The sequence below is a fragment of the Mus musculus genome, chromosome 3 (assembly GCF_000001635.26).
Source record: "Mus musculus strain C57BL/6J chromosome 3, GRCm38.p6 C57BL/6J".
In the NCBI taxonomy this organism is placed as follows: Eukaryota; Metazoa; Chordata; class Mammalia; order Rodentia; family Muridae; genus Mus; species Mus musculus.
Window position 1 is genome coordinate 97,724,695 of NC_000069.6, and position 23,035 is coordinate 97,747,729.

At 43.7% G+C, this 23,035-nt stretch overlaps 1 protein-coding gene and 1 long non-coding RNA gene across 9 annotated transcripts in view; one reads left to right on the forward strand and one right to left on the reverse strand.

Annotated features, from left to right (window-relative positions):
* Positions 1–23,035, reverse strand: part of Pde4dip (phosphodiesterase 4D interacting protein (myomegalin)) — a 198,880-nt gene that overhangs the window by 34,867 nt on the left and 140,978 nt on the right. For 3 of the 5 annotated variants that reach the window (NM_001289702.1, NM_001039376.2, NM_001289701.1), the window contains exons 19-25: positions 22,823–22,904; positions 21,978–22,069; positions 18,792–18,908; positions 18,471–18,608; positions 17,795–17,907; positions 16,624–16,751; positions 6,133–6,221 (exon numbers count right to left, since the gene is read on the reverse strand). In NM_001289702.1, coding sequence (NP_001276631.1) covers positions 6,133–6,221; positions 16,624–16,751; positions 17,795–17,907; positions 18,471–18,608; positions 18,792–18,908; positions 21,978–22,069; positions 22,823–22,904 — 759 coding nt within the window. Of the gene's footprint in view, positions 1–6,132; positions 6,222–14,149; positions 16,752–17,794; positions 17,908–18,470; positions 18,609–18,791; positions 18,909–21,977; positions 22,070–22,822; positions 22,905–23,035 lie in introns of those variants that run through there. The other 2 variants (NR_110360.1, NM_178080.4) reach the window with 1 other exon arrangement.
* Positions 494–15,144, forward strand: Gm31305. 4 transcript variants are annotated; one of them, XR_003954521.1, is made up of 4 exons: positions 494–5,868; positions 7,653–7,715; positions 9,304–9,458; positions 11,012–15,144. It is a non-coding gene; the product is annotated as a predicted gene, 31305 (long non-coding RNA). The 4 variants fall into 4 exon arrangements; XR_003954522.1 differs by having other exon boundaries at positions 11,050–15,144; XR_867490.3 differs by having other exon boundaries at positions 9,304–15,144.

The following is a 23,035-nucleotide window of genomic DNA, read 5'->3' on the forward strand; positions in this document are numbered from 1 at the left end:
TCAACTTCACGGTTGCTTTATTGACCCTTGAGTAAGAGTGCCTTGACTGTGAAGATCATGGGCCAAGATGCCAGGGCTCAGTGGCTAAGCTCCTGCCTACAACTCAGACTCCAAAGAGGAGATGAAGACTCGGGGCTCTAAGGAAGCAGCCAGCAGTCAGTCCCAGAATTAAGGTTTTTGGGCTTCAGGCAGGGCACAGCAAGGCCAAGTCTACCAACAGCAGAAGAATCACACTGAGGGGTTGAAGGAAGCCACCCTACTGAGCACCCAGTTTTCCTTTTCCATTATTGCCCTTGTGCCAATGCTGTCAGCTAAATTCTTTCTGTAAATCTAAGCGTGAGAGAAGAAAACAAAGTGGAAAATTTCACAATGCCTCTCTTCTTAAGGATTCTCTTGACATCATTCCAAAATGTTTCATTTGAAACTGACCTTAGGGTGCTTTTCCCCAAGTGGGAAGTTGTGAGTATTTAGACTTTCTTGTCATACGTATGGGACTTATCTCTAGCTGATCCCTACACATTAAAAAGGGTATTAATACAACTCAAAATCTGGGTGTGATAACCTACTTAGTGTGTGGCTATTTTAATGTAAGGATTTCCTCCTCCCTCCCTCCCTATTTTTTTGCCTTATATTGGCCTCAATCTCACTAGTACCTCAGGCTGTCCTTGAACTTTTGACTCTATTGGCTCATCCTCCCAAGTGCTAGGTTTACAAGCAGATGCTGCAGCACAAATCTCAACAGTACTTCCCATACTTCCCAGTCACTCTGGCTTCTCTTTCCTCTCAGTGACACTGTTTGGAAGTTATACTCAATTTCAGGCCAATTTTGACTCCTACTCTCTACCGCCCCCATAGTAATTTGTTTTCTTTTATCTCTCTTAATATTGTGAGTCATGTTTGTCACTTATAAATTTATTCTGGTTATACAGACTCATATCCCACTTAACAAAAACCATTAAAATAGTTAATGTGCATCTCTATAAATCATGTAGTACTTACCTGACTAAAGATGATTCATATAATTAATTATGTTTTATGCATCCATTTAGGTCACTACCATATTGAACAGAATAGGGCCAGAGCAAGGCGTATGGGTCAGTGATTGATAGAGTAGCTTGGGTGGCCCCAGAGCTGTTGACCTTCGCTAGTCCTCTTAACAAAGCTATGTCACACTTATGCTGCAGGTTTCTGGTAGCAATCATACATAGCACACATGTAATGAATGCTATCTAGTACCACTGCAACTGAAATTGTCAAGTGCTGTGCTGCCGTGTAGGAGAGAGTCATAGACATAGCTACAGGCATTCAATCCCATCTGTGCTTTCTGAGTCTAGTTGTGATTAGACTACAGACAATCTCCCTCTCTAAGATTGCTGCCAAATGCAGTCAGCTGATGCCATCTCTACATGAACCGCCCAACTTTTGTAAAATAAATAAATAAATACATAATAGGAATAGGTACTGGGCGGGACACTTTTGAAGGCTTATTACCATAAACTTCACTTAACTTTGTGACGTGCTGAGAGTGGTGGCCCATGCCTGTAATTACAGTTCTTGGGAGGCTGAAGCAGGAGGGCTGGAAGCCAGGCTAGCCTGGGCTACATAGTAAGGCCATTTCAAAGGCCCTGAAAATAGTGAATAGGTAGGCAAAAATAAATAAGTAAACTTTGTAATCTTACCGCTCTATATAAAGCATCTGCAATGAACATAACAAAAATTACCATTAGACTTGAACAGGGACAAAATAATCACTCTTTTCTTAACACTATGCTTAAAAATAGTGTCTAGCTTTAATGAGGCCTATTCATTAATAAAATACTTTCCTGTGTATGTATTTTATTGATTTCAGCATCCTGTTTTCTTTCAAAGGAAAACATTTTGGCTCATAAAATATGGATGCCGGATGGACCTTAAGGCTCATCTGGTATGATTTCTCATTTTAAAATACGGAAATAAATCATTGCAAATGATTTATAGACCTAGAGGTGTCCAACATTATGATATGGCAATATGGCATATTATAATCTACACATTGGCAGGGCTGCATTCATAGCTATTCTAGGGCATATGGGACCACAGGCTGAATACATCTGGCGAGATCCGGTCACTGTCCAGCCTAGTGTGAGTTTTCACAGCCCTGAAAGAAAAAGTTTTGTTTGTTTGTCTTACTAACTTTATAAATTAAAAATAACTTATGAAAACTGAATTGGGATCTAGATGCTCTGTTAACTTTCACCACCGACTGGAAGCAAGTGTTACCATACTTTCCCTCAAGTAAAACTCAGTGCATGCGACACCAGCGTGACACTTCTGGGTCCAATTTTAAATCATAATCCTCTTAGTTTTTCATATCCCTAGCCCCCTTGTGCCATCACTTCTCTGGAATTTAACATTTTTGAATGTTTCATAGACCCACTTCAGATCTGCGCTTTTGCTTGAATGGAATTGCTTGGTTTTCACCTTCTCGCTTTCATACTCCTCACAGAGGTCAATTTTCAGACAATATTAAAGATATTAGGAAGCCATCATTTCTCAAATCAGTGTTGCTCATCATTAGGAAAATAAAAAGTTCTACTACAAGGAGCGATCAACTCATGTATATCAGAATGTTGATGTATATATTTTAAGAAAGACACTATGCAGGAGGTTCTGGGCTCTTTCTTCAGAAACACACACACACACACACACACACACACACGCACGCACACACACAAGATAAGGAGAAAAGAGTAAGAAAGAACATTCATTCATTATTAGGATGGTAAAACACTAGACAGAACTACTCTGAGGTCCAGGATCTCTACTTTTGGGGATACTTCCGAAGGAGCTGAATCAGCATGTGAATTGACATGGGCACGCCCTCTCCAACACTATTCGCAAATGCTACACATGGAGCCAACCTGGGTGTCTATGAATTCATGAGCAAAGAAAAATTAATGAGTCTGAAAAAGAGGGGATATCCTGTTATTTGCTTAAACCTGGAGAACATTAGGCTGTTGCAGTAATTCCTTACCCCCAATAAGCCTATATAAAAAAAACACAACCCGGTTATTATATTTATAATTTATATGCCTAGATTGGGTAGGTCTATCATTATCCTAACGTATTCCCTAGCTATGAGACCCCTTGTTACTTGCAGCTTCTCCAGTCCATGTGGTTCTGCTCCATATTGGCGTCCACCTCCTCTTCCTCCATCCTCTCTCCTCCTCTCTCTTCTCTAAGACCTCTAGTCCCACATTTTCCTTCCACTGTCCAATCACAAGCTCTAGCCTTTATTTGACCAGTTAGAATGGGAAAAGGGGTCACGTGAGATCACCTGAGTAGTGATCTACCCCTTGTCTTGGGCAGTCCCTCTTGAGGAAGCAGAATTAACATAAGAATGCAAACAGCACTTGGGCAACCCACAACATTAAGCTATGTGAAATAAAGCTGCACACAGAAAACAAATACCACCCCTCTTCCTTACATGACTTATGTGTGGGATCTAACACAGCTGAGCCAACTGAATAAAGTACAAAGAGGAATGGTTGGTGGTGGCCAGAGTTCTAATTTCCTCAAATAAAACTCAGTGTGTGTGATACTAGTGTAACTCCTCTGGGTCTAATTTTAAATTATAATCCTCTACAACATATGGGGAGGAGGATACAGTGGGGACTTGAAAAGTCACAAGGCTTCACCCAGACAGAAGGAATGGACTTTGACATCGATTGTTCAACATGGTGACCATAGTTATCATTAAGTATAAAGGTAACTAAGTAAATTTCAAACATCTCATCATAAAAAACTAAAAGTAGATGAGGTATGGTTGTATTGATTAACTTGGCTTAATTATTTGACTATATATGTGTATATCAAATCATCACATTGTACTCTGTGTATCTAATTATGATTTTATGATAAAATATTACTACTTTGAAATAGCTTTTCTGAAAGAAAAGGTGGTTTAGTTTTCTGTCTTCTTTGCATGTAGACTTGACTACTGATAAGTTTTTTTCTGCATTGTAAATGTTCAAATGATCAGCAATGGCTGACTGCTCTCCGGTGTCCTTTGTGGCATCTCCTAGGCACTTATTACAGACTTTACATCTCTTTGAGACTGTAATTTTGTGAGCAATGAGAAGATGACTATCATGGTCATGCTTTCTGAGGTAACCGACTTCCTAGAAATGAGAAAAGAAACTAGGCTTTCTTTGATTCTTGTCCAGGAACACAAAGCCAACTGTGTTTGTTAGGGAAAGTATGTAGAGCTAAGTTAAGAGGGAGTGTGGAACCAACAATAAAGTTTATCTCTCAAGGATACAATAAGAAGGAATTCAGATGCTAATCTTAAAAGGACCATTTCCCTGGAAACAAGCAAACAAATCTTTAGAATCTGGACACACAGTAGTTATGGCAAAGCAAGCTTTATTTAATTGTTAACAGGAGAGTCACAACTCAAACCCCACAAAAGATGAAGTGAACTCACAAGGTGCTTCATATACAATGTCAAACACCAAGGCTCTTCCTATTCAAAGCTGGAAATCAGTTTTCAAGGAAAGGTGATAGGAAGAAAACGGTGCTTACCCAAAGATTCCTCATCCAGAGGGCATACTTGTCTGTCTATTAAGAATAAAGCCTTGATCTGAAGGTTTGATACCTTATAATTATACTGAGCATTTCCTGTGCTAAGTACTAAGACAAGCACTGTGATGTGCCAGACAGAGTAAACTCCAGGGTGGTTGTAGAAGGTACTGACCTTCTCAAAGTAGAGTCTGGTCATCTTGGTGTGAGGCTACAGGAAAAAGACTGGGGAAGAAATGGCTTCACAAACCAGTTTGCCTGCAAGACTTGCAGCAGCAGGAATAGTTAGAACACAGCAGTCCGAATCTGATGGTCATAACATCAGTGTCTTCTGTTTATTTAATCTGACGCTATTCCTGCCCCACAGCTGTTATAACCATTGCGTCTGGCCAACACTCCAATCAGTTGGAGTAGACTTCTGTCCGACCTGCATATTCTCTCTCACCCAGAGGTCCTTGACGAGATCGGGGAGGGAGGGGCAGAGACATCTGTGCACCCAGGCAGTGGTGTATGTAATTAAAACTGCAGCATATTAGTCAGTGAGGAGGACTCAGATGAAGCAAACCCAAAAGAGCAGCTAATGCAAAACGTTCGAGGGAGGAGTGAAGGGTCGTCATGGCTACAGCAACAGAAAGGAGAGCTTGATTGAAAGTAAAGACACTCATGATGAAGTCTGGTATCCCAGACACACTCGGGTCCTCAGGAGACCCAAACAATGCCAGATCCTATTCAGTTAGGGTCTGTGTGCACTTGGTTTCTTCTTGTCAGTTTAATGGATGTTGTCTCACACAGAAAATGTACAGGCCACAAGCCTCATTTCCCCTGCAAGTGTTTCTAGTAACCCCAAGGAAGATAGCACTAGGAAAGTCCAGTTTCTTTCTAGAGGTGGTCGTCTATCACTGCAACAACTTAAGAGCCACAGGCATTTAGATATGACTGTTAATTGTCACCAGGCAAGGGAGGGACACTCAGTTCCAATGATTAAAGGTGACTTAAGCTCTGAGGTCTGGGACATTCAGTCTTGGCCTTGAGATCTTACACTTTCTCTGAGGGTGGGCCAGTGCCAAATTCTGAGGCTTGGCAGGGCTGGCTACTGGGTAGTGTGTCAGAACACAGAGCAAAGCTCTCTTCTACTTCACTGAGAAAGATCCCTGCCATGGAGGCACTCCAGTCCTCTGGGAGTTTCTCAGCCAGCACTCTTAGGCTGGCTGGAGGCCTTGCTGTTCCCCAGACAGCCCTTCAGTGCCTCCCTGTCTTCTGTTCGTCTTTCGCTCACAAAAGCCAAAGAGGGGAAGCATCCATTGTCTTGTAAGTAAAACTTCTTCTGAAGCTAAAGCTACAGGCAGTCAATAGGGACAAAGGTGGGTAGGGAAAAGAAGCAGAAATAAGAAATAGGGGTAGTGAAAAGAAACAGACTGAACAGAAAAAGAGTGAGGGGGAACAGGGAGCAGAGTGGGGGAGTGGGTTACATAAAAGATGTCCTCACTCCCGGCGCACGGAGGCTGAATGTGAGAATCAGATTGGAGACTGTGCCTTCCACCCTGGAAACCCTCACACCTGACACCGACTTACTTGCTGGTGGCTGGTGTGTGCAGCCTCCTCCTCAATGCTGTCTGTGAACTCCGTGCTTGTATCTTCAGTCTCATTGCCTGCAGTAGCACCTGGAAAAGAGTCCAGAAGAGAAAGGTGACTCCTTCACAGATGGCTCCCAGACGGCAGGTGTGGTTACATGCTTTGCCATCTACCTCTGATTTCTTCCGTTCTTCATACTCTTGGCCCTTCAGTGGAAGGGAAGACAGAACCAAGCCTTCTCCTATGTCAGTGTTACTTTGTTTCTAATACTAAGGCCAAACCTCAAAACAAACTCACTTTAACTATCCAGCTACACTTCAGAAACCTTTAGAGTGACTGTTACTCTCCCCTATTTCAATGAATTCTTCTCCACTTGGCTTACAGAGTAATATCCTCTTAACATGGCCAGATGTTACTAACCTATCTCCCACCACTGACTGCTGAGCAGGGCCCTTGTTTCCCGAGATGGAAGCAGTCCCTCTCCTCTCACACTCCTCTACTGTTGGGATGGAGTGTGTGTGTGTGTGTGTGTGTGTGTGTGTGTGTGTGTGTGTGTGTGTGTGTGTGTACATAGGGTGACGGTATCTCTGAGGACATCATCTCTGGGGTTCTTTGTCTCACAGAGGTCCAGATCAGAATGTGAGGCACATGGTGACCCAGGGGCTTTCTAATTCCTTCCTCTAGCCATCCCTCCTCCACAGCATTCACACCCCCTCTATCAGTGCTAACATCCCTTGCCTGGAAGATTCTCTGCACTGCTCTGCTCAAATGCTATAGAGTCTCATTCTTTCATTGTCCAGTGATCTGCCCATCACCCTAGAGCACAGGCACCTATATCCTGTTGCAAGGAACAAGAAGCTGCAGTTAGAGGTCTGGGCAAAAGTCCAGGCTGGTGCTGGGCAAGACAAACTTCCTTGAGGATGGCCTTGTTCTGTATCTGCACTGTTTAAGACAGAAGATTGTGGCCAGGAGCTTATATTTAAATGGCCATATGTGACTAGTGGCTACAATATAGGATGGTACAAACATGAAGCATTTATTCCTTTTAGAATTGGTTATAATTAAAGATCACCAATGAAATTCTATATTAAGAACTGTGATGCACATTGCTGATTCCCCCCCTCAGAACATCAAAGAAAATCTATTGTGATACTTTTGTATCTCATGGTGTTTGCCAAGTTAGGAAACATTAAGATCTACTTTTGTCCCACCTCAGCAACCAACCTGTTAAAATCCTCTTTTATCTACTGAGAGACCTGGAGCTCAAAGAGACTCTGTGGTTAGTCTAAGGTTAAAAAGCTGGTTCTGTTAAGATTTGGGTTAGCCAATCAAGTGTCTGGTCTCAGGATGGCAAACCTGAGTTTCTTATAGTGGCAAATCTGATTGCTTCTTCCATGACCAAAGAACTCCATCTTGAGCTCAGATACTCAGAGATGAAATGTGGATACAAAGGATGCCATTAACTACTTCTGTATACCAAGCAGAAAGTGGGCATCTCACATCTATCTTCCAATTCTTAGTGTCTGCAGGTCTGTGCAAGTGTACTTGTGATGGCTTGTTCATTTTCATCAACGGACTAAGAGGTAAGTGATGAGTGCGCTGTTCTAAGAGCTTAAGGCCCCCAGCCTTCACTGTGAGTCCTGCTATACTCTCACAGGAGAACAGGATTCTAACCAGTAAAACCAGGAGGCAGCTATATCACTCAGCATCTTTAGAGACCCACTGCAGCCAGCATACAGAGAGATTTTCCAACTACTCCCTTCAATGGCAGAGTCAGCTTCCAGGGTCCTGGTAAGTAGAGGTGAATGAGCATCTTCCCTAAGCCTGAGCTGCTCTGAAAACCCACGACAACCCGAATGCCAAGTCACCGATGACTTCTGTATCACACTTATTTTAAGAAAATGAGACCCTGTCCAACAGTAGACACGACACCTCTCCCCCTCCAAAGAAAATGATCTTCCCACTCAGTGACAGATCAGGAAAGCAACTTTGCTCATTGCTTCCCTTTTGAGCTAGAAAATGACTCTGAGAGGCAAGACAGCCCTGTGAGGCCAGCACTCCCACGTCCCTCTTGCTGGCCTGTGCTGTCTCCTCTGAGCTGAGTCCGTAGCCCTTAGTCATCCTGCACTAGATCCCAGGAGCAAGGTGGGGGCACTTTTAGCTGCTAGAGCCACATTTTGACACTCTTCTTAAACCAGTAGGATGGGACAAGGTGCCTTGTTTCTGGCTTCTTCAGAAATTAGATTCAGATAAAAGGAAAATACGCCTGGGGCTGGAGAGATGGCTCAGTGGCTAAGAGCACTGGCTGCTCTTCCAGAGGTCCTGATTCCAATTCCCAGCAACCACATGGTGGCTCACAACCATCTCTAATGGGGTCTGATGCCTTCTTTTGGCATGTAGGTGTATATGCAGATAGGGCATTCATATACATGAAATCTTTTTTTTTTTTTAAAGAAAAAAGAAACATATGCCCACTTAGGCCAACTAGATGGAAGCTTTGTTTTTCTCTCCCTTAGTGGAGCTTAATGGTTACTTTGCTCTTTTGCTGAAACCAGAAATGCTGAAAATGTGTTTGAGAATAAAGCCAAAACCCAAAAGAAAATAGAGTAAGGCTGTTGTCTCACACACGGTCCTACTTAGCAGTGGTCATTAGACAGCCCTCTTTCTGTAATGATTTCACTTTTTTAATGGAAGAAATGTTTTAGGGCTGCCATGTGGCTCAGCGTTAGAGTCCTTGCCTAGTGAAGGCCTTGGTTTGATGCCCACCACCATGCCAAACCAGGCCTGGTGGCACACACCCGTCACCTCAGTACTTGGGAGGTGGAAGCAGGAGCATCAGGAGGTGAAGGTCTTCCTCAGCTACATAGTTTGTTTGAGGCCAGTGAGACCCTGCCCTCACTGACCCTTCTAAGAAAAAGACAAAAGAATGTTTTGTAAAGGAACCCCGTTCCCAAGCTCTTTACCAGGCAACTGAAAACGACTTTTATAACTATCCTGGGATAGTTTAACTTTTCAGTTTAAGTGGAAGAGATCAGCACTCTCAGAACTGACCGTCTGCTCATTTTTGATAACGTGTGAGATTCTCTGAGAAATTAGAAATGGCTTTCTCTGAGATGAAGCTTTCCATGGTAGCACATACTCGTGACTGAAATCCCATCACTCTTGTCTCAGAGCCGTCGGTGGATGTTCTCAGTGCTGCTTAGACATTCCTAGGCCCCGCAGCACACGGAGTGGAGGCGATGCCACGCTCTTCATGCGTACTTATTTGTTTCCTACCAGCAATATCATTTTACAAAGTTCACAGAATTAAAACAAGGCTCTTAAAGGTAAGACTTCCAGTGTTACTGAAAGTTTACGCAGTCTGCAAACACAAGGCATTCTCATCAGGGAGGCAGAAACTCACACTTTTGTGATATTTTTAAATTGAAGATGGCACGGTGATTGAGAATGTGCCAGACTATCTGCTGGAACCTGCTTTTGCCTCCAGTTATGTGACTTTAATTAGGGTTAGAAGTTGCTATCTGTTCCAGGCAGCTGTTGTGAACTTCAAACAACTTCAGACTTCAAAGGGTTTGCGGATGGTGTGTGCTTAGAGCAGTGCTTGGCACACTGTGTCATCACTGGTCTTACCCTTACACAGTAGCCTTTTGCTATTGCTGGTGAACTGAAGTGGTCCTTGGGCTGAGAGGCTGCGGGGCTAGCAAGGCTGGAGGCCACAGAACCTGACTAAACCTAGGCAGCAGGGCCCAGCTGTAGCCCTGATGTTACTGATTTTTGCCTGCATGCCTTTTTTTTTTCTGAATTATTGCTTCATAGAACACGTGGCAAAGCCCAGCCTGTCCCCAGTGTGATCCCTTTTGAAAAGCTGTCATCACCATCATCAAATTAGAACTGCCATGAAATAGCACTACACATGAATAAACTTCATAGGAAAATGTATGCATTTTCCTTTTAATTCTTAGTCATGTGAAAACTGGGTAGGGTCAAGGCATTCTCCCCAAATTCCACTCTGTGGTCATTATTTCCCTTACTTATAAAGGAACGGCAAGAAGTGATACTTTCCCACAGTAACTTCAAACTTGCAGGGTCATGTGTAACTTATTTTGAAAACGAATTTGAAGAGTTGAAGCTCACAGTGAGGGTTAAGTGTGTGGGTCAACTCTCTCCCTGAGGAGCCTGCAAGGTGTTCCCTGACCCACCTCACTTCCATTCCCAGTCACTCTGCTATGCGCTCTTTATCGGAACACTCACATTTTCACATCACAAACCAAGTTTTGCTGGCTCAGTATCATGATGCTGCATGTGAATCAAAGATATACTACAACACTGCAGTTTCTCCTGCATCCATCCCCTTCAGCACTGAATTGATGTCAGGATTCTTTACAATTCTCCTTAGCTTCTGCTGAGACTCTTTTTTTCTTTCCTTTTGTCTTTTCTTTCTCTCTCTTTCTTCCCTTTCTTTTTCTTTCTCTCTTTCTTTTTCTTTCTCTCTCTTTCTTTCTTCCCTTTCTTTCTTTCTTTCTTTCTTTCTTTCTTTTTCTTCCTTCCTTTCCTTCCTTTCTTCCTTTCTTTCCTTTCTTTCTCTTCTCTTCTCTTCTCTTCTCTTCTCTCTCTCTCTCTCTCTCTCTCTCTCTCTCTCTCTCTCTCTCTCTCTCTCTCTGATAGATGCTGGTCTTGGAAAGTAAGTAGCAGAGCTCTTACCAGCAGCCAAGCCTCTTTAAAATGCACCTCTGTCTTCCAAATGAATGTTTCCTAAGAGGGCTGTCCACTGTGAATATTACTAAGAAGCTGTGTTAAATGACTGAAAAGCAAATTGTAATCAAATGGCTGTCCAGGGTACAGAATCTCAATAGGACTTTCATGTCTACTTTTCTAACAGGTTGTTTATTCAATGTCTCACCTATCTTAAACTACCAGGGCATGTATAGACGAGGGCCGTCCAGATCAGAAGACACACCCACAGGCTCTGTACTATACAGTGACTATCCTGTCAAGGAACTCTTCGTTTGTGGCGTTTTCTTCAAGGAAGAGAAGATGCATGTTCTTGGAGGGACACTAAGAGATGGCGCCACCCACTACAGCAACTGGCCCTCAGCCTGGCCTGCATTTACTGCTTCTCTTCAGCAGGGAGAATGAGAACAGACTTGTTGAACAAGTCCATGTCACTGCTACAGAAAAGCGCAATGCTGGCTGTTTTGTTGGTCTTGCTTCCGTGAGAGAAAATTTGTTTCCTCTTCTTTAAACAAACAAGCATGCATGGGGTCTGATTCTGACTTGGAATTTTAGTACAATGATCAATAGACTGACTCCTATATAGGAAAAGAAAAAAAAAAAAGATAAGAGCTTTCCCTATCTTTTCTCACAAATCTTTAAGAACGAAACCAAATAGCTTCTGTTGGCCTTTGACACTGTTATTGGACCAGTAACAAGTTTTGGTGTGTGTCAACTAAATTGCCTGATAGCCTAACAGACATCTAAGCAAGCACAGCTCCACTGCACCGCTATTTACAGTTTACTAGCACAGTTACATGGAGAATGGGCTTTGAGTGAGTAAGCTTAACCTGTGAGGAAAGTCCTGGAAATAACTTAGTGCCAAGTCTCCTGATCACGTGTCACATCCTTCTTCATTTGAAGCTGTCAATCACGTTTCTCAGCAGCCCTCAGAATCTCACTGATAAGTGAATAACACTGCTTTTTATTGTTAAATAATATCTCAAACATTGAAATGCATGGCCTAGAGAACACACCTGTCTATGCACATGCTCCTAAAGCTCTTAGTTGCGCAGTGCATCTCAGCTGCACAAAGCAGGTACAGTCTTAGCCACTAAAAGCAAGTTTACCAATCTCTGCCAAGGCCTGGGGAACAGGGCTCATGTGTCTTAACACTCCTACTTCTCAGGCTACCTTAGAGCAAACATTTTGTGATGCTGTTGAACATTCTTTTTTACTTTTCCAGCTTTAGCATAAGAAGGGCAATATAATAAAGACTTTAATTTCTGGAATTTGACTTTAAACAATGAGAAAGGAGAAAAACAAGTATATCACTTTGTAAGTTGAATTATTTTTACCTGAAATCTGGTAAGACCTTGGCTATGTAGTTTTTTTTTTTTTTTAATTTCCCTTCCATTTCTCACTCTCTGCTGCTGGTAAATTCCAACGCTAAGTTTTATTTGGAAAACTCATCCTGGCTTGTGTGATTATATAGAAAAAACTATAGACTTACCTTCTGTCAGTGCTCAGGGAGCATTCAGGTCATGTGTTCATTTTCTAATTATAATGAAACGTTCTAATTAAACCATTGTTGCAAATGGCACTAGAGCGACTTCCGTCCATAAGCCAAAATGTAGTGAGATCTGAAACTCTTACCCTAGAGAAGTCATTGCCATGTTCGACCTACTCATTCATCTTTGGTTTCTGTTACTGGATTGCCATAGATGGACTTTCCATGTCCAGAGGCTTGCTTTTCTCTAGAGTATAAATAGGTCTAGACTAACAAAAGGAGAAGAAAAGTATGCTGAGCTTCCACTGCAGAGGAATGAGGAAATGCACGCTTGCATCTCTAAACAGGAGCACTAACTCCATCTGTTCTGAGTCAGTGCTCAACTTACAACATGGCTTTCCCAGCGTCCTAGGAAGTCTGTACCCCTTTCCTGCAGGCCACGGACAGTGAACCTGCTAAATCCAGCTAAGACCCTTGTTGAAGAGATGGCTGAGGGGCTTGGGGAGTTCTCAATGTGAAGATTTTGTGACTCCTAAAAAAGATCATGAGGGTAGAGAATTCTCACCGGAGGTTTCTGAGTGGGTGGGTCTAGTTTCTGAGTGGGTAGGTCTAGTTTCTGAGTGGGTAGGTCTAGTTTCTGAGTGGGTGGGTCTAGTGTTCAGAACCACGGCATTCAAAAGAGTGTCTGAGCAACGGGATCAGAGCTTTGCAGTGACAGCTGGAGTTAACAAACTTGGCTTCGTAGTCAGGTGCTCAGGCAGCCAATCAAATGTTACTTCTGAGAAGGAAGCAGGTGTCAGCGCAGTGTGACCCGAAGCTTCTCTTCCTGACCATGAGACTCCAGATCTAGTGTGCAGACTAGAAGCTAGAGAGCTGAATTTTCTCAAACTATTTTCTATGCTCTGATCTCAGCTCTCACTACCTAGATACTGAACTAGGAGCACAAACAGTGGCAGGACTTTATGCATCTCCTCCTCACAAGCCCTGCATATGTAAACTGTAAGCCTAATCTAACAAACCCTTCTAAGGAGACTCTTTCTGAAGAAGGTAGGATCCTACATGGGTTTTGATTTCCTTTATCCTTAAGAGGTTTCCGCCTGCAGATCATATAGCTGAAAATGCTTTAAATTATAAACAAGAATGATGTGCTTTCCCTATGATTAGCAGCACTAAAAGTTTGCTGCTGTCTGTACCTGAACAGAGGGATGTGGGTATGGAGGCAGAAGCGGGGGGGGGGGGGGGTGGGGATGAAAAGCAAGCATGCATCATGCCAAAGCAGGGGAGGATGTATTAAAATAGGCCTGTTCCTTTCCAGAGGTTGTAACTTGGATAAGTTGCTAAAAATGGGATGTCAGAAAGATACTGAATACTAGAAGCCCACCAACAGTTGGGTTTCAACCTGCAGTAGAGGATTTAAGCTCAGTAGTACAGCACTTGCCTAGCATGCAAAAAATTCTGGGTTCAATCCCGCAAATCAGATGCACAGCAACAAAAGGAGAGAGTTAAAGAGAGCATGTCAAAAGGACTTACATTTTGTTCCATAATGAATCTCCTTATAAGCCATTTTTAACCCAATAGTTCTACAAACTAGACTTATCTACTTGACCCTTTACAACTATTACACTGCAGATATTTCCCACTATTTATAAGGAAATATGAGACAAATGAAATCTATCAATAATGGATTTTTTAAATTAAAGTTCTATGGTTCTAATTAAACAAAAGCTAAGGGAAAAATCTACTTCATTATTTTTCTTTCAAGAAATTTCTTATGGGAGCACAAACTTCTATAAGAACTTGATGCTTTAAAACTAAGTTTATTTTATTATAATATTAAAAAAATCCAAACAAAGGCAGACACATTCTAACATAGTCCATACTCCTACAGAGAAATGAAGATTACAGCATGCTAAATCCAATTATATGATATGAATGACGTGTAATCATAGTACCATCCACCTGTGGCTCACGCTGTACAATTCATCAGAACTGTGTTCGGTAGCTAGGTGTCAAATTATTGCACAAGCTTGTGGGCCAAGCACATTCCCTCCAGGCAGCAAGGTCTCCACCTTCATTCTAGCATCAGGACCAGAAAGTCAGTACCAGATTTTATAGTCACATTTATGGAATTGATAACAAACTCTTAATTTACTTGTCTATCAACCTACTCTTGTTAGAGGTTGGCAGTTGCACTAATTATTAACCTTCATTATTATAATCACTGTGAGCCCTTAGAACCCTAGAGATTACTAGAGTTGAAACTTAATAGCAGCTTTGCAGAACTTTGTTGTCTATTGGTAAAGTTGAGTAAACACATTTCCTAATTGCCTTGTAATGACTAACAGGCTGGTCTTTAATTGTTTGACATGTCTATAGCTCAACTCTATTATGCTCTTCCTTGTTAGTTACATAAGGTTTGTTCAGGCAGGCCTTAGAGTATCTTAGAATGGGGTTACTAAGAACATTGGATGGCTCTGCTTCTACATCTTCTATCTTTAATATTAAATGAGTCCTTTCCCCCCTAAAGGTTGTAAAACTGTAATAGCACATCCATTATAAGGAAGGCCATGGCTATCAATCTTTGTGAACTACTTCATCAGAAGATTTCAAGTGCTTCTCTGGTAGAATATTTTCCTCCTGTCCACTTCAAGCTGATGGATACACATCAGTTAAAGTGTGTCACACAGCTGAGGTTACAGAATCTTGAATAGAATTTAGAACACATGCCATGTCAACACATGGATGTAGTGTGCCTTGTCAAAAAAATAAAAAATAAAAAATAAATAAGAAGAGGAAAGGAAAGCTCAGTGTAGCTCGGGAAGGGGGCTCAGTCTTTCTCAGGGTGCTGGAAAGCATGGATTACGTTACTCATACCCTTCAGCACTAGGAAAGGTTCTGGGGCAGAATCCACAGCCCCTTGCAAGTAACCTGTTACTTTTCCTATTCTTGACATTTAAGATGCTAGAAATGAACAATCTACCACCTCCCCACCTGTCGGGTTGTCCCAAGAAAGCAGAGAGGGTGAGTAAAACCTACATGAGATCTAAGGCCTCCTTCTGAGTGACCTGAACATGACAGCATCTCACATCGTCTTCTTACTCCACTATCAAGAATTACTCCCACCAAAGCAGAGGTCAATGAAGGACGCCACCCGCTTCACCTCCTAATGAGCATCCAGGAATTATACTTCCCCTGATCTGGGGATCCTGGAAACTATTGCTCTTAAGGGGGATGCTGACAGGCAGGGGTGGCAGCCATGCCTCTAATCCCAGCACCCAAAGGTAGAAGCAGGCTCATCTCTGTGAGTTCAATGCCAGTCTGGTTTACCCAGTGCATTTCAGGCCAGCCACAGTGATATCCTGTCTCAAACAAACAAATAAAATACCAAAAAAACAAAACCAAAATAATAAAAAAAAGGAGGGTGGGAAATATCACATAGAAGATGATTTTTTATCTAGAGGATTCTGATTTGGGAAACCGGTTTTTAAAGTCATGTTCTGACTAAAGGCCATGCCTGAGGCTTGAAGAAACCCTAGGCCAGTGAAGAACATGAGTTGTATAGGCTTTTATGGACTAGACCATGCTGTCCACTGATCTGACTTCATCTTTCCCTAGACAGTCAACTCTGAAGAGGCCTTCGAGGGCAAATTTTATTGGAACACTAACGGTCTCTGCTCCTGAGCTCAGCCCACACCCTCCTGTCTAGTTCTGATTATCCTTAGTAGGGTTTTATACCCCTCCCCAGACTCACTCTCACGGGACTCTCTACCTTTCTTTCTAAACCTAAAACTCATACTTGATTCCTTTATTTGATTAAAAATTGCTTTCAAAGAACAGGATTTGATTGGATGGCAAAAATAATACACACACATGCATTTGATGACATGACGTGGGACTTGTGGCGGGGGTGGTAAGATGGGGGAGTAAACTTTATTGGCCCATGGAAGGGGTAAAGGAATGAGGACAGGCCAGGGAGAAGAGCAGTATGAATGGGAAATTAAAATGGAATGATTTAAGATGTGCAGTATGCTTCAAGACCTCAGTTAGCTAAGAACTAGGTCCGTGCAGGGAGTAAGGAAGACTCCAGCTGCTTCCCTTTGCTGCTACTGACAGCAGTCCTACCGTTACCATTAGTAAGCCACACTTGGTTGTCAAGTCCGACACAGCTTTCTGGTTAGTATAAACAGGGTTTCCATCCTGGGTCGCAGTGTGACCCGCCAGTGCTCAGAAGGCATGCTTGTGACGGGCTTGCACACTTTCCAGTTCCCCACCTCCAATGGCGGCCAGGCTCTCCAGCCTGCTTAAACGCTCCAGGCTTCTTCCAAGAACTTCTTCTAGTCGAGTGCGTAACACCTGGGCCCCTTCCAGTTCCACCTGCAGAGTTCCGTCTCTCTCAGAGCTGATTAAACATGCCACATGGAAGGAAAATGGGTTAGCCACCACTATAATGAGTCCATTCATTTCCGAAGAGCCATCTTTGTCACTCGGGCTATGAGATTTCCTAAAGTAACTAGTCTCCAGGGCACAGTAAGTGAATGAATGCAGCCTTTATGTGGCATCTGTGTTCAATGCCAGGGGGTTAAGCAAGGCCTGCACCTTCCTACACAGCTTGTCCCTTTAGCTAGATTCTGGGCCACTTACACACAAAACTATATAGCACATTCCTATAGCAACAGAAGAGAAATTTCATTATGTGACTGAAAAACTAAAAAAACCCAAGAAAAATTAAATGTCAACTGAATCAAGAAGAGCTGAGGCTGGGGAGAGCTGTTCTGTTGCCTGCACCACCCTGCCGGAGATCTGAGAGACCAGTTCCAAGGACAAGTGGCATTCCAGGCGCTCAGTGACACTTTCCCTGGCTTTCATTTTCCTGAGGTAGAAATAAAACACTTCTAAAGTCCAATGAAAAATTAGAGAAAACTGAATAATAAGTTTAAAAAGTGGTGAAGGAACAAAAAAGGCCAGGAAGGGAGGCAAGACAAAAACCTGAAGATGGTCTGAGAGGAGATATAAGGATATAGCACACTTAAGCCAGACCTGAGAAGTGTAAGAAAACATGGCCATCAGGGTGGAGTCACCCACACCACACACAATTCCTCCACTGTCCTTAAGCTAGTATTAGTGCACTAACAGCCTCACTGTTACAGCAGAGCAGGCTTTCACGGGACACAGGACAGAAATGGGAAGATGCCCACAGAGCGTGCTCTCTATGCAAGGCACTCTTCCGCACTCCTGACCTGTCTAATCTTAGCAGTAATAAAGGGAATTTCTAACTTAAGATGTAGATGCTGAAGCTCAGGCCAATCCGCCCAACAAATCACAAAGCAAGAAGCATCCTTTTGTCCCTCCCTCTAGCACTTGAAGCATCTGTACGTAATAAAAGACAGAGGACGGAGAAAGAATAAAAGCTGAAAGTGAGCGAGCCAGGCAGCCCTCTCTTACTTCTCTGGCTGGGCATGGAACTTGACCAGGCTGCTGTAGAGTTGCCTCTCAGCTTGCAGGGCCTCGTTGAGCCGACTCCGTTCATCCACTAGTCCTTCTAACATCAGCAGCAACTAGGGAAGGAAGACAGGCAGCAATGTGGAAACAGCTAAACAGGACCTGAAGCCACGGTGAGTCCCGAGAGACACGTTGGCGCACACTGTGACCAACTGTCATTGTTATTACTTCAGCAGCAATATTATACCCAGTATCGTTTTATATCTTAAAAACTATTGGCCAATTTCAAACATGAGTGAGGAAGAGGGGGGATACAGAAACACCTGGAAGGAGGTAAGCTGCAGGTGAAGGAAGGCACAGACGAGCAGGAGGGAAGCAGTGAGAACTCAGTATTTATTGAGCATCCCTACACCATCACATGCACTGTTCTAGTTTTGGGAAAAGCTTAGGAAAGACATTCACCGCCCAGAGACAGGCGCCACTGTGAGCCATAAGCCATGCCAAAGACTAGCTGCAGGAACGTGTAACAAGCAGAGAGCTGTTAGCACCAGACTGGCATGGGGTGACTCAATAGAGACAGTCTGCCAGGCGCAGCCGAGGTGACTTCCTGGAGAACCTGGCACTGAGAAGGTAGACATGGGGTGGAAGCTACAGAGGAACTGCTGTTCCAGTAACTTACCTGCTGTCTCTTGTTCCCTGATACTTCCTGACCCTGGGGTTCCACGGAAGCAACTTTTTCCCGAAGAAGTAAGACCTCTTGGGTAAGACGCTCCATGGCTGGTATATCTTCAGGGTCGACCAGTTGCATCTGCAGGTCCTAGAAGAAACATAAGCGAATGTAAGAACTGTAGTAAGATTACTCCGCAGAGGAGTGAGGGACAGATCTTTCTGCTCGACTTCAAGGTTAAAGGATTCAATGTATTCCCATCTTGTGTGAAGCTGCCCTGTAGACAGCTGAACTACAAGCTGATCCAATGGTTTTTAAAAAGCTCTGAAGGACCTTTATGAGATCTTCTTTTATCTGCACATTCCTGGTCAGGGACTCCAAGTCAGCAGCCTGCACCTGCAGCTCTTCCTCTTGCATGGCCATCATGGACTGCAGGGCAGACAGTTCCATCTGTGGAGAGAGGAAAGACTGGCATGAGAGGCAAATGCTTTCTCATGTAGTATTACAATCAGCCAATGCTACAAGAGAAAACCGAAGAATAGTGTGTGGGCCAAATCAATAAAGCGTGAGTGTGGGACAAAGGCTGCTCTCAAAGAAACTGTAGGAGTGCTTTTAATAATGTCTTCTATTACTGTAAGTAACAACTTTAGTTAATGGCTTCAATGGGATATTTAGAAATTGGTTACAACTAGCAGAAGCAAGAAGAAATGGAGTTTATGTTATGTTAATGCCTCCGCTAACACAAGACACCATGGCAGATTTGGAAAGCCTGCATTTTATACCCTTTAATGAATTACTAAGGTATTAAAGCAGCTGCAGCTGCTGACATCATCGGGGATCACCAAACCACATCCCCCCCCCCCCCCCCCCGGTGCAGAGCATGCAGCCAGTACAGAGAGACCTCACCACCAGTCACACTGTAGGCAAAGAGACCTCACCACCAGTTACACTGTAGGCAAAGAGACCTCACCACCAGTTACACTGTAGGCAGAGACCTCACCACCAGTCACACTGTAGGCAAGGAGACCTCACCACCAGTCACACTGTAGGCAAAGAGACCTCACTACCAGTCACACTGTAGGCAAAGAGACCTCACTACCAGTCACACTGTAGGCAAAGAGACCTCACCACCAGTCACACTGTAGGCGAAGAGACCTCACCACCAGTCACACTGTAGGCAAAGAGACCTCACTACCAGTCACACTGTAGGCAAAGAGACCTCACCACCAGTTACACTGTAGGCAAGGAGACCTCACCACCAGTCACACTGTAGGCAAGGAGACCTCACCACCAGTCACACTGTAGGCAAGGAGACCTCACCACCAGTTACACTGTAGACACTAAGCTTTCAGTGTTGCCTCTCCTTCCCTCCAAGGACAAATGTGATAACAGCGCTCATTAAACGCCATGGTAACAACCTTCCCTGCTAACATTCACTGCACACCTACTATGTCCCAGGCATACCTTGCATTCCTTGCTTGTGGTGCAGCATCTTTCCCAGGGCTGTCGCCTCTCAGGTGCCTGCCTACCCAAGAAGGCTTGGTGCCCTTACCTAAGGTGATCCTCATGTATGCTACTTTTTCTTTGTCACTTACTACAGTGTGACCTTAGATTTAAATTAAATTACCTTATAACCTATAATTACAACATTTAAGCTATTCATTTCTTTAGTGTCTGCTATCATCCTAAAGGAATTAATTACACAGATGCCCTCCTGTTTCCCTCAGGGCGAGCTGCCTGTGACTGGATAGGTCAACTCCAGCAACAGGAATGCCTGGTGCTGGGAGCAAGTTCTGCTTCTAACACTTTATATCAATGGTAAAGTTGATAAAGTGTCTGCCACTGCTTTTATTTTTCAGAACTGAGGAAAGGACATGTGTATGACAACTATTGGCCCCCTTCAGAGATTACTCTGATTATATGTCTCAATATTTGCATTGTCAAGGAAAACAGCAGGGCTGGAGAGAAGGCGCAGGGCTGAAGAGCACTGGCTGCTCTCCTGGATGACCCAGGCTTGGTTCCCAGCACCCTCATGGAAGCTTACATCCATCTGTACCTCCAGTCCCAGGGGGGCCTGATGCCTTCTCCTGACTTCTGCAGGCTCCAGGCACACATGTGATATACATGCAGAAAAAGTACCCATAGAAAGAAAATAAATAAATAAATAAATAACATTAAAAAATAAAAACAAAGAAAAAGAAAGAAAATGATCAACAGAAGGAAGAAAGTATTTGGCAGCATGACTGAGGTCTGCAGACAGACCGACCTGGCTCCAAGTCCTAGCGCAAGCTGCCGACAGGTTTTGCATTGAAGTTTAGCTTCCTCGTCTGTAAGTGAGAGTGCTTCCAGGGCCACAAAGGACTACAGGAAACGTCTTTAAAGTTCTTGGCATGTGACAGGAAAGTTGGTGAGTGGTGGCTCTAGTGCTATCACCAAACAGTAGGAATGTTTAGAGAGTGGACGGCCTACATGGCTGTCAGTAAGTGCGCTGTTAGAGGGGACATGCAATGGTTCTGGGCTCACAAGTCAGTGGGTTAAGGATGCATAAAGTTGAGCAATACAAAGTATTTATTCAAAATACATATTCACAGTTCCTGCTTTATTTTATGACCCTCAAAATAGGTCAGAAGCAAAAAGGAATATTATTCTAGATTGGGAATGCACAAGGAAAAGAGGAATGGTGTGTGGGAACCACAGTGCCACACACGAATATCCCAGCAGAACCAGAGCCGGAAGGCCACTAGGGGATTCTAGGGACGCAGGACACCCACTGACCTAACTGAATCCCCACACGTGAGTCATCAGTTCAGCCTGTCCATCTGTACAGCGCTAAGCTGTTTTCTAACCGACACCACAGCTGGATATGCAGCTGCTCGCACCGGGAAGACTGGGGGATCCTCTAAGAACTCAATTGACAGGCAGATCACAAACAGAAGGGGCGGGGCATCTGCTCTAGGAAATGACTCCTTAGGAAGTATCTGGGGTGTTAAGGCTTGAGTTTAAACCTCAATTTGGGCATTATGTTGAGCCGCTACATCATATTTAAAGTAATTAGCATTTCTATCTTTTTACCCATAAACTAGGGATGACGGCACCTATTTCACATGGAGGCGTGAGTCCAGGCCCTTGGACAGCACAGTACATGTGGAGAACACCCAGTCCACAGTGTTGCTCTGCTCACACACCCCTTGTCTACTGTGTGCAAAACGCACAGGTCTGATGTCATCCTTCCGGGCAGGAATCACAACCTGTCTGTTTGACACAAATGCTTTACAATTATTTCATTTGCTTCCTGATAGGAGGAGGGACAGACAGAAAGATGCGGGGCTTCTCAGGGCAGTAAGAGCATGTTGTTGAGGTGATAGGACCTACAACAATTTCTGTTTCTCTCCAAAGAGAAGAGAGGCGCCCTTGAATTTGGAGTCAGGCATTATATGTATAGAACCGCAATGCTTAAGATATAGACCATTGGGAAGAAAACCTAGGAACTGGCGGGCCGGCTGTGGCCAGGAGGCTCACCTGGCTTTCTCTTTCTTTTTTGGCCATGAGCTCGAGCTCCTCCTTGGCGTTGCTCAGTTCTTTCTCCAGCCCTGCAACTGTGTCCGAGTCTCCTGAAACGAATGCACAGCACTAGGTTTAATCGCTGAAACACGCAGCGGCCTCTGCTGCCCCATTTCTGAGCGGCTTACTCTAGAACACATCTCGGCACCTCAGAAGAAGGTGAGTAGCCGCTTTGGTCTGTAGCAATATTTGTAATGGAAAGCCCATAGTCAAGCCACATGCTAAAAAGAACAAACGGAAAAGAGCGTCCCGTGTTCACCCAGCACCCACTACGAAGCTGAGAGAGAATGAGAATGAAGCTGGAGAACGTACTCAGATTTCAAAGCTATTAATCTAGATGCAAAAGACTGCATTTACTAGGGGAAGGGGAAACGGCACACCCCCCTAGCTAAACCATCTGCTTAACTTTTAAAAAACCATTCACAGGAATAAGGACAACCCAGAAACAAAGCCTATGATCCTCAGCGGGTGAGTAGAAACCAGAGAGAAGCAGGGATGTATATGCGCCTCCTGAGCATACCTGTTTGTATATTTAATTTCAGAAGTTAACACTTATTTTTTAATATGTAAGTTGCTGTAACAATGAGTGTGAAAAAGAACTAAAAAGAAAAAAAGAAAAAAAAAAAAAGAATCCATGTAAGGTTTGGGCAGTTTTTCTTGGAAGTAATGTATGTGTCTCCAGATTTCAGGGCAATCCAAATCGGTTTTCTAACCTATCATGACGTGTCCTGGCCAAATCTACTAGACAGCAAGGGAATGCAGACAAGCAAAAGGGATCTTTATGAAGCAAAGCTGGCACTCACCTAATGTGGACCGGGGTATGCTGGCCTCCTCTCTAGCAGTCAGTGAGGTGCTATCATCTCGAGAGGGCATCTGCATAGAACCCTGAAAATTGGAAGGGTTGTGGGGTCAGACGGATACAGGGACTCTGACCATGGTGGCAGACGTGGAATAGTCTCACATAGTTTGCAGGTGAAACGCCCAAACTGCTGCCTCAGATGCAGCAAGCACATGCA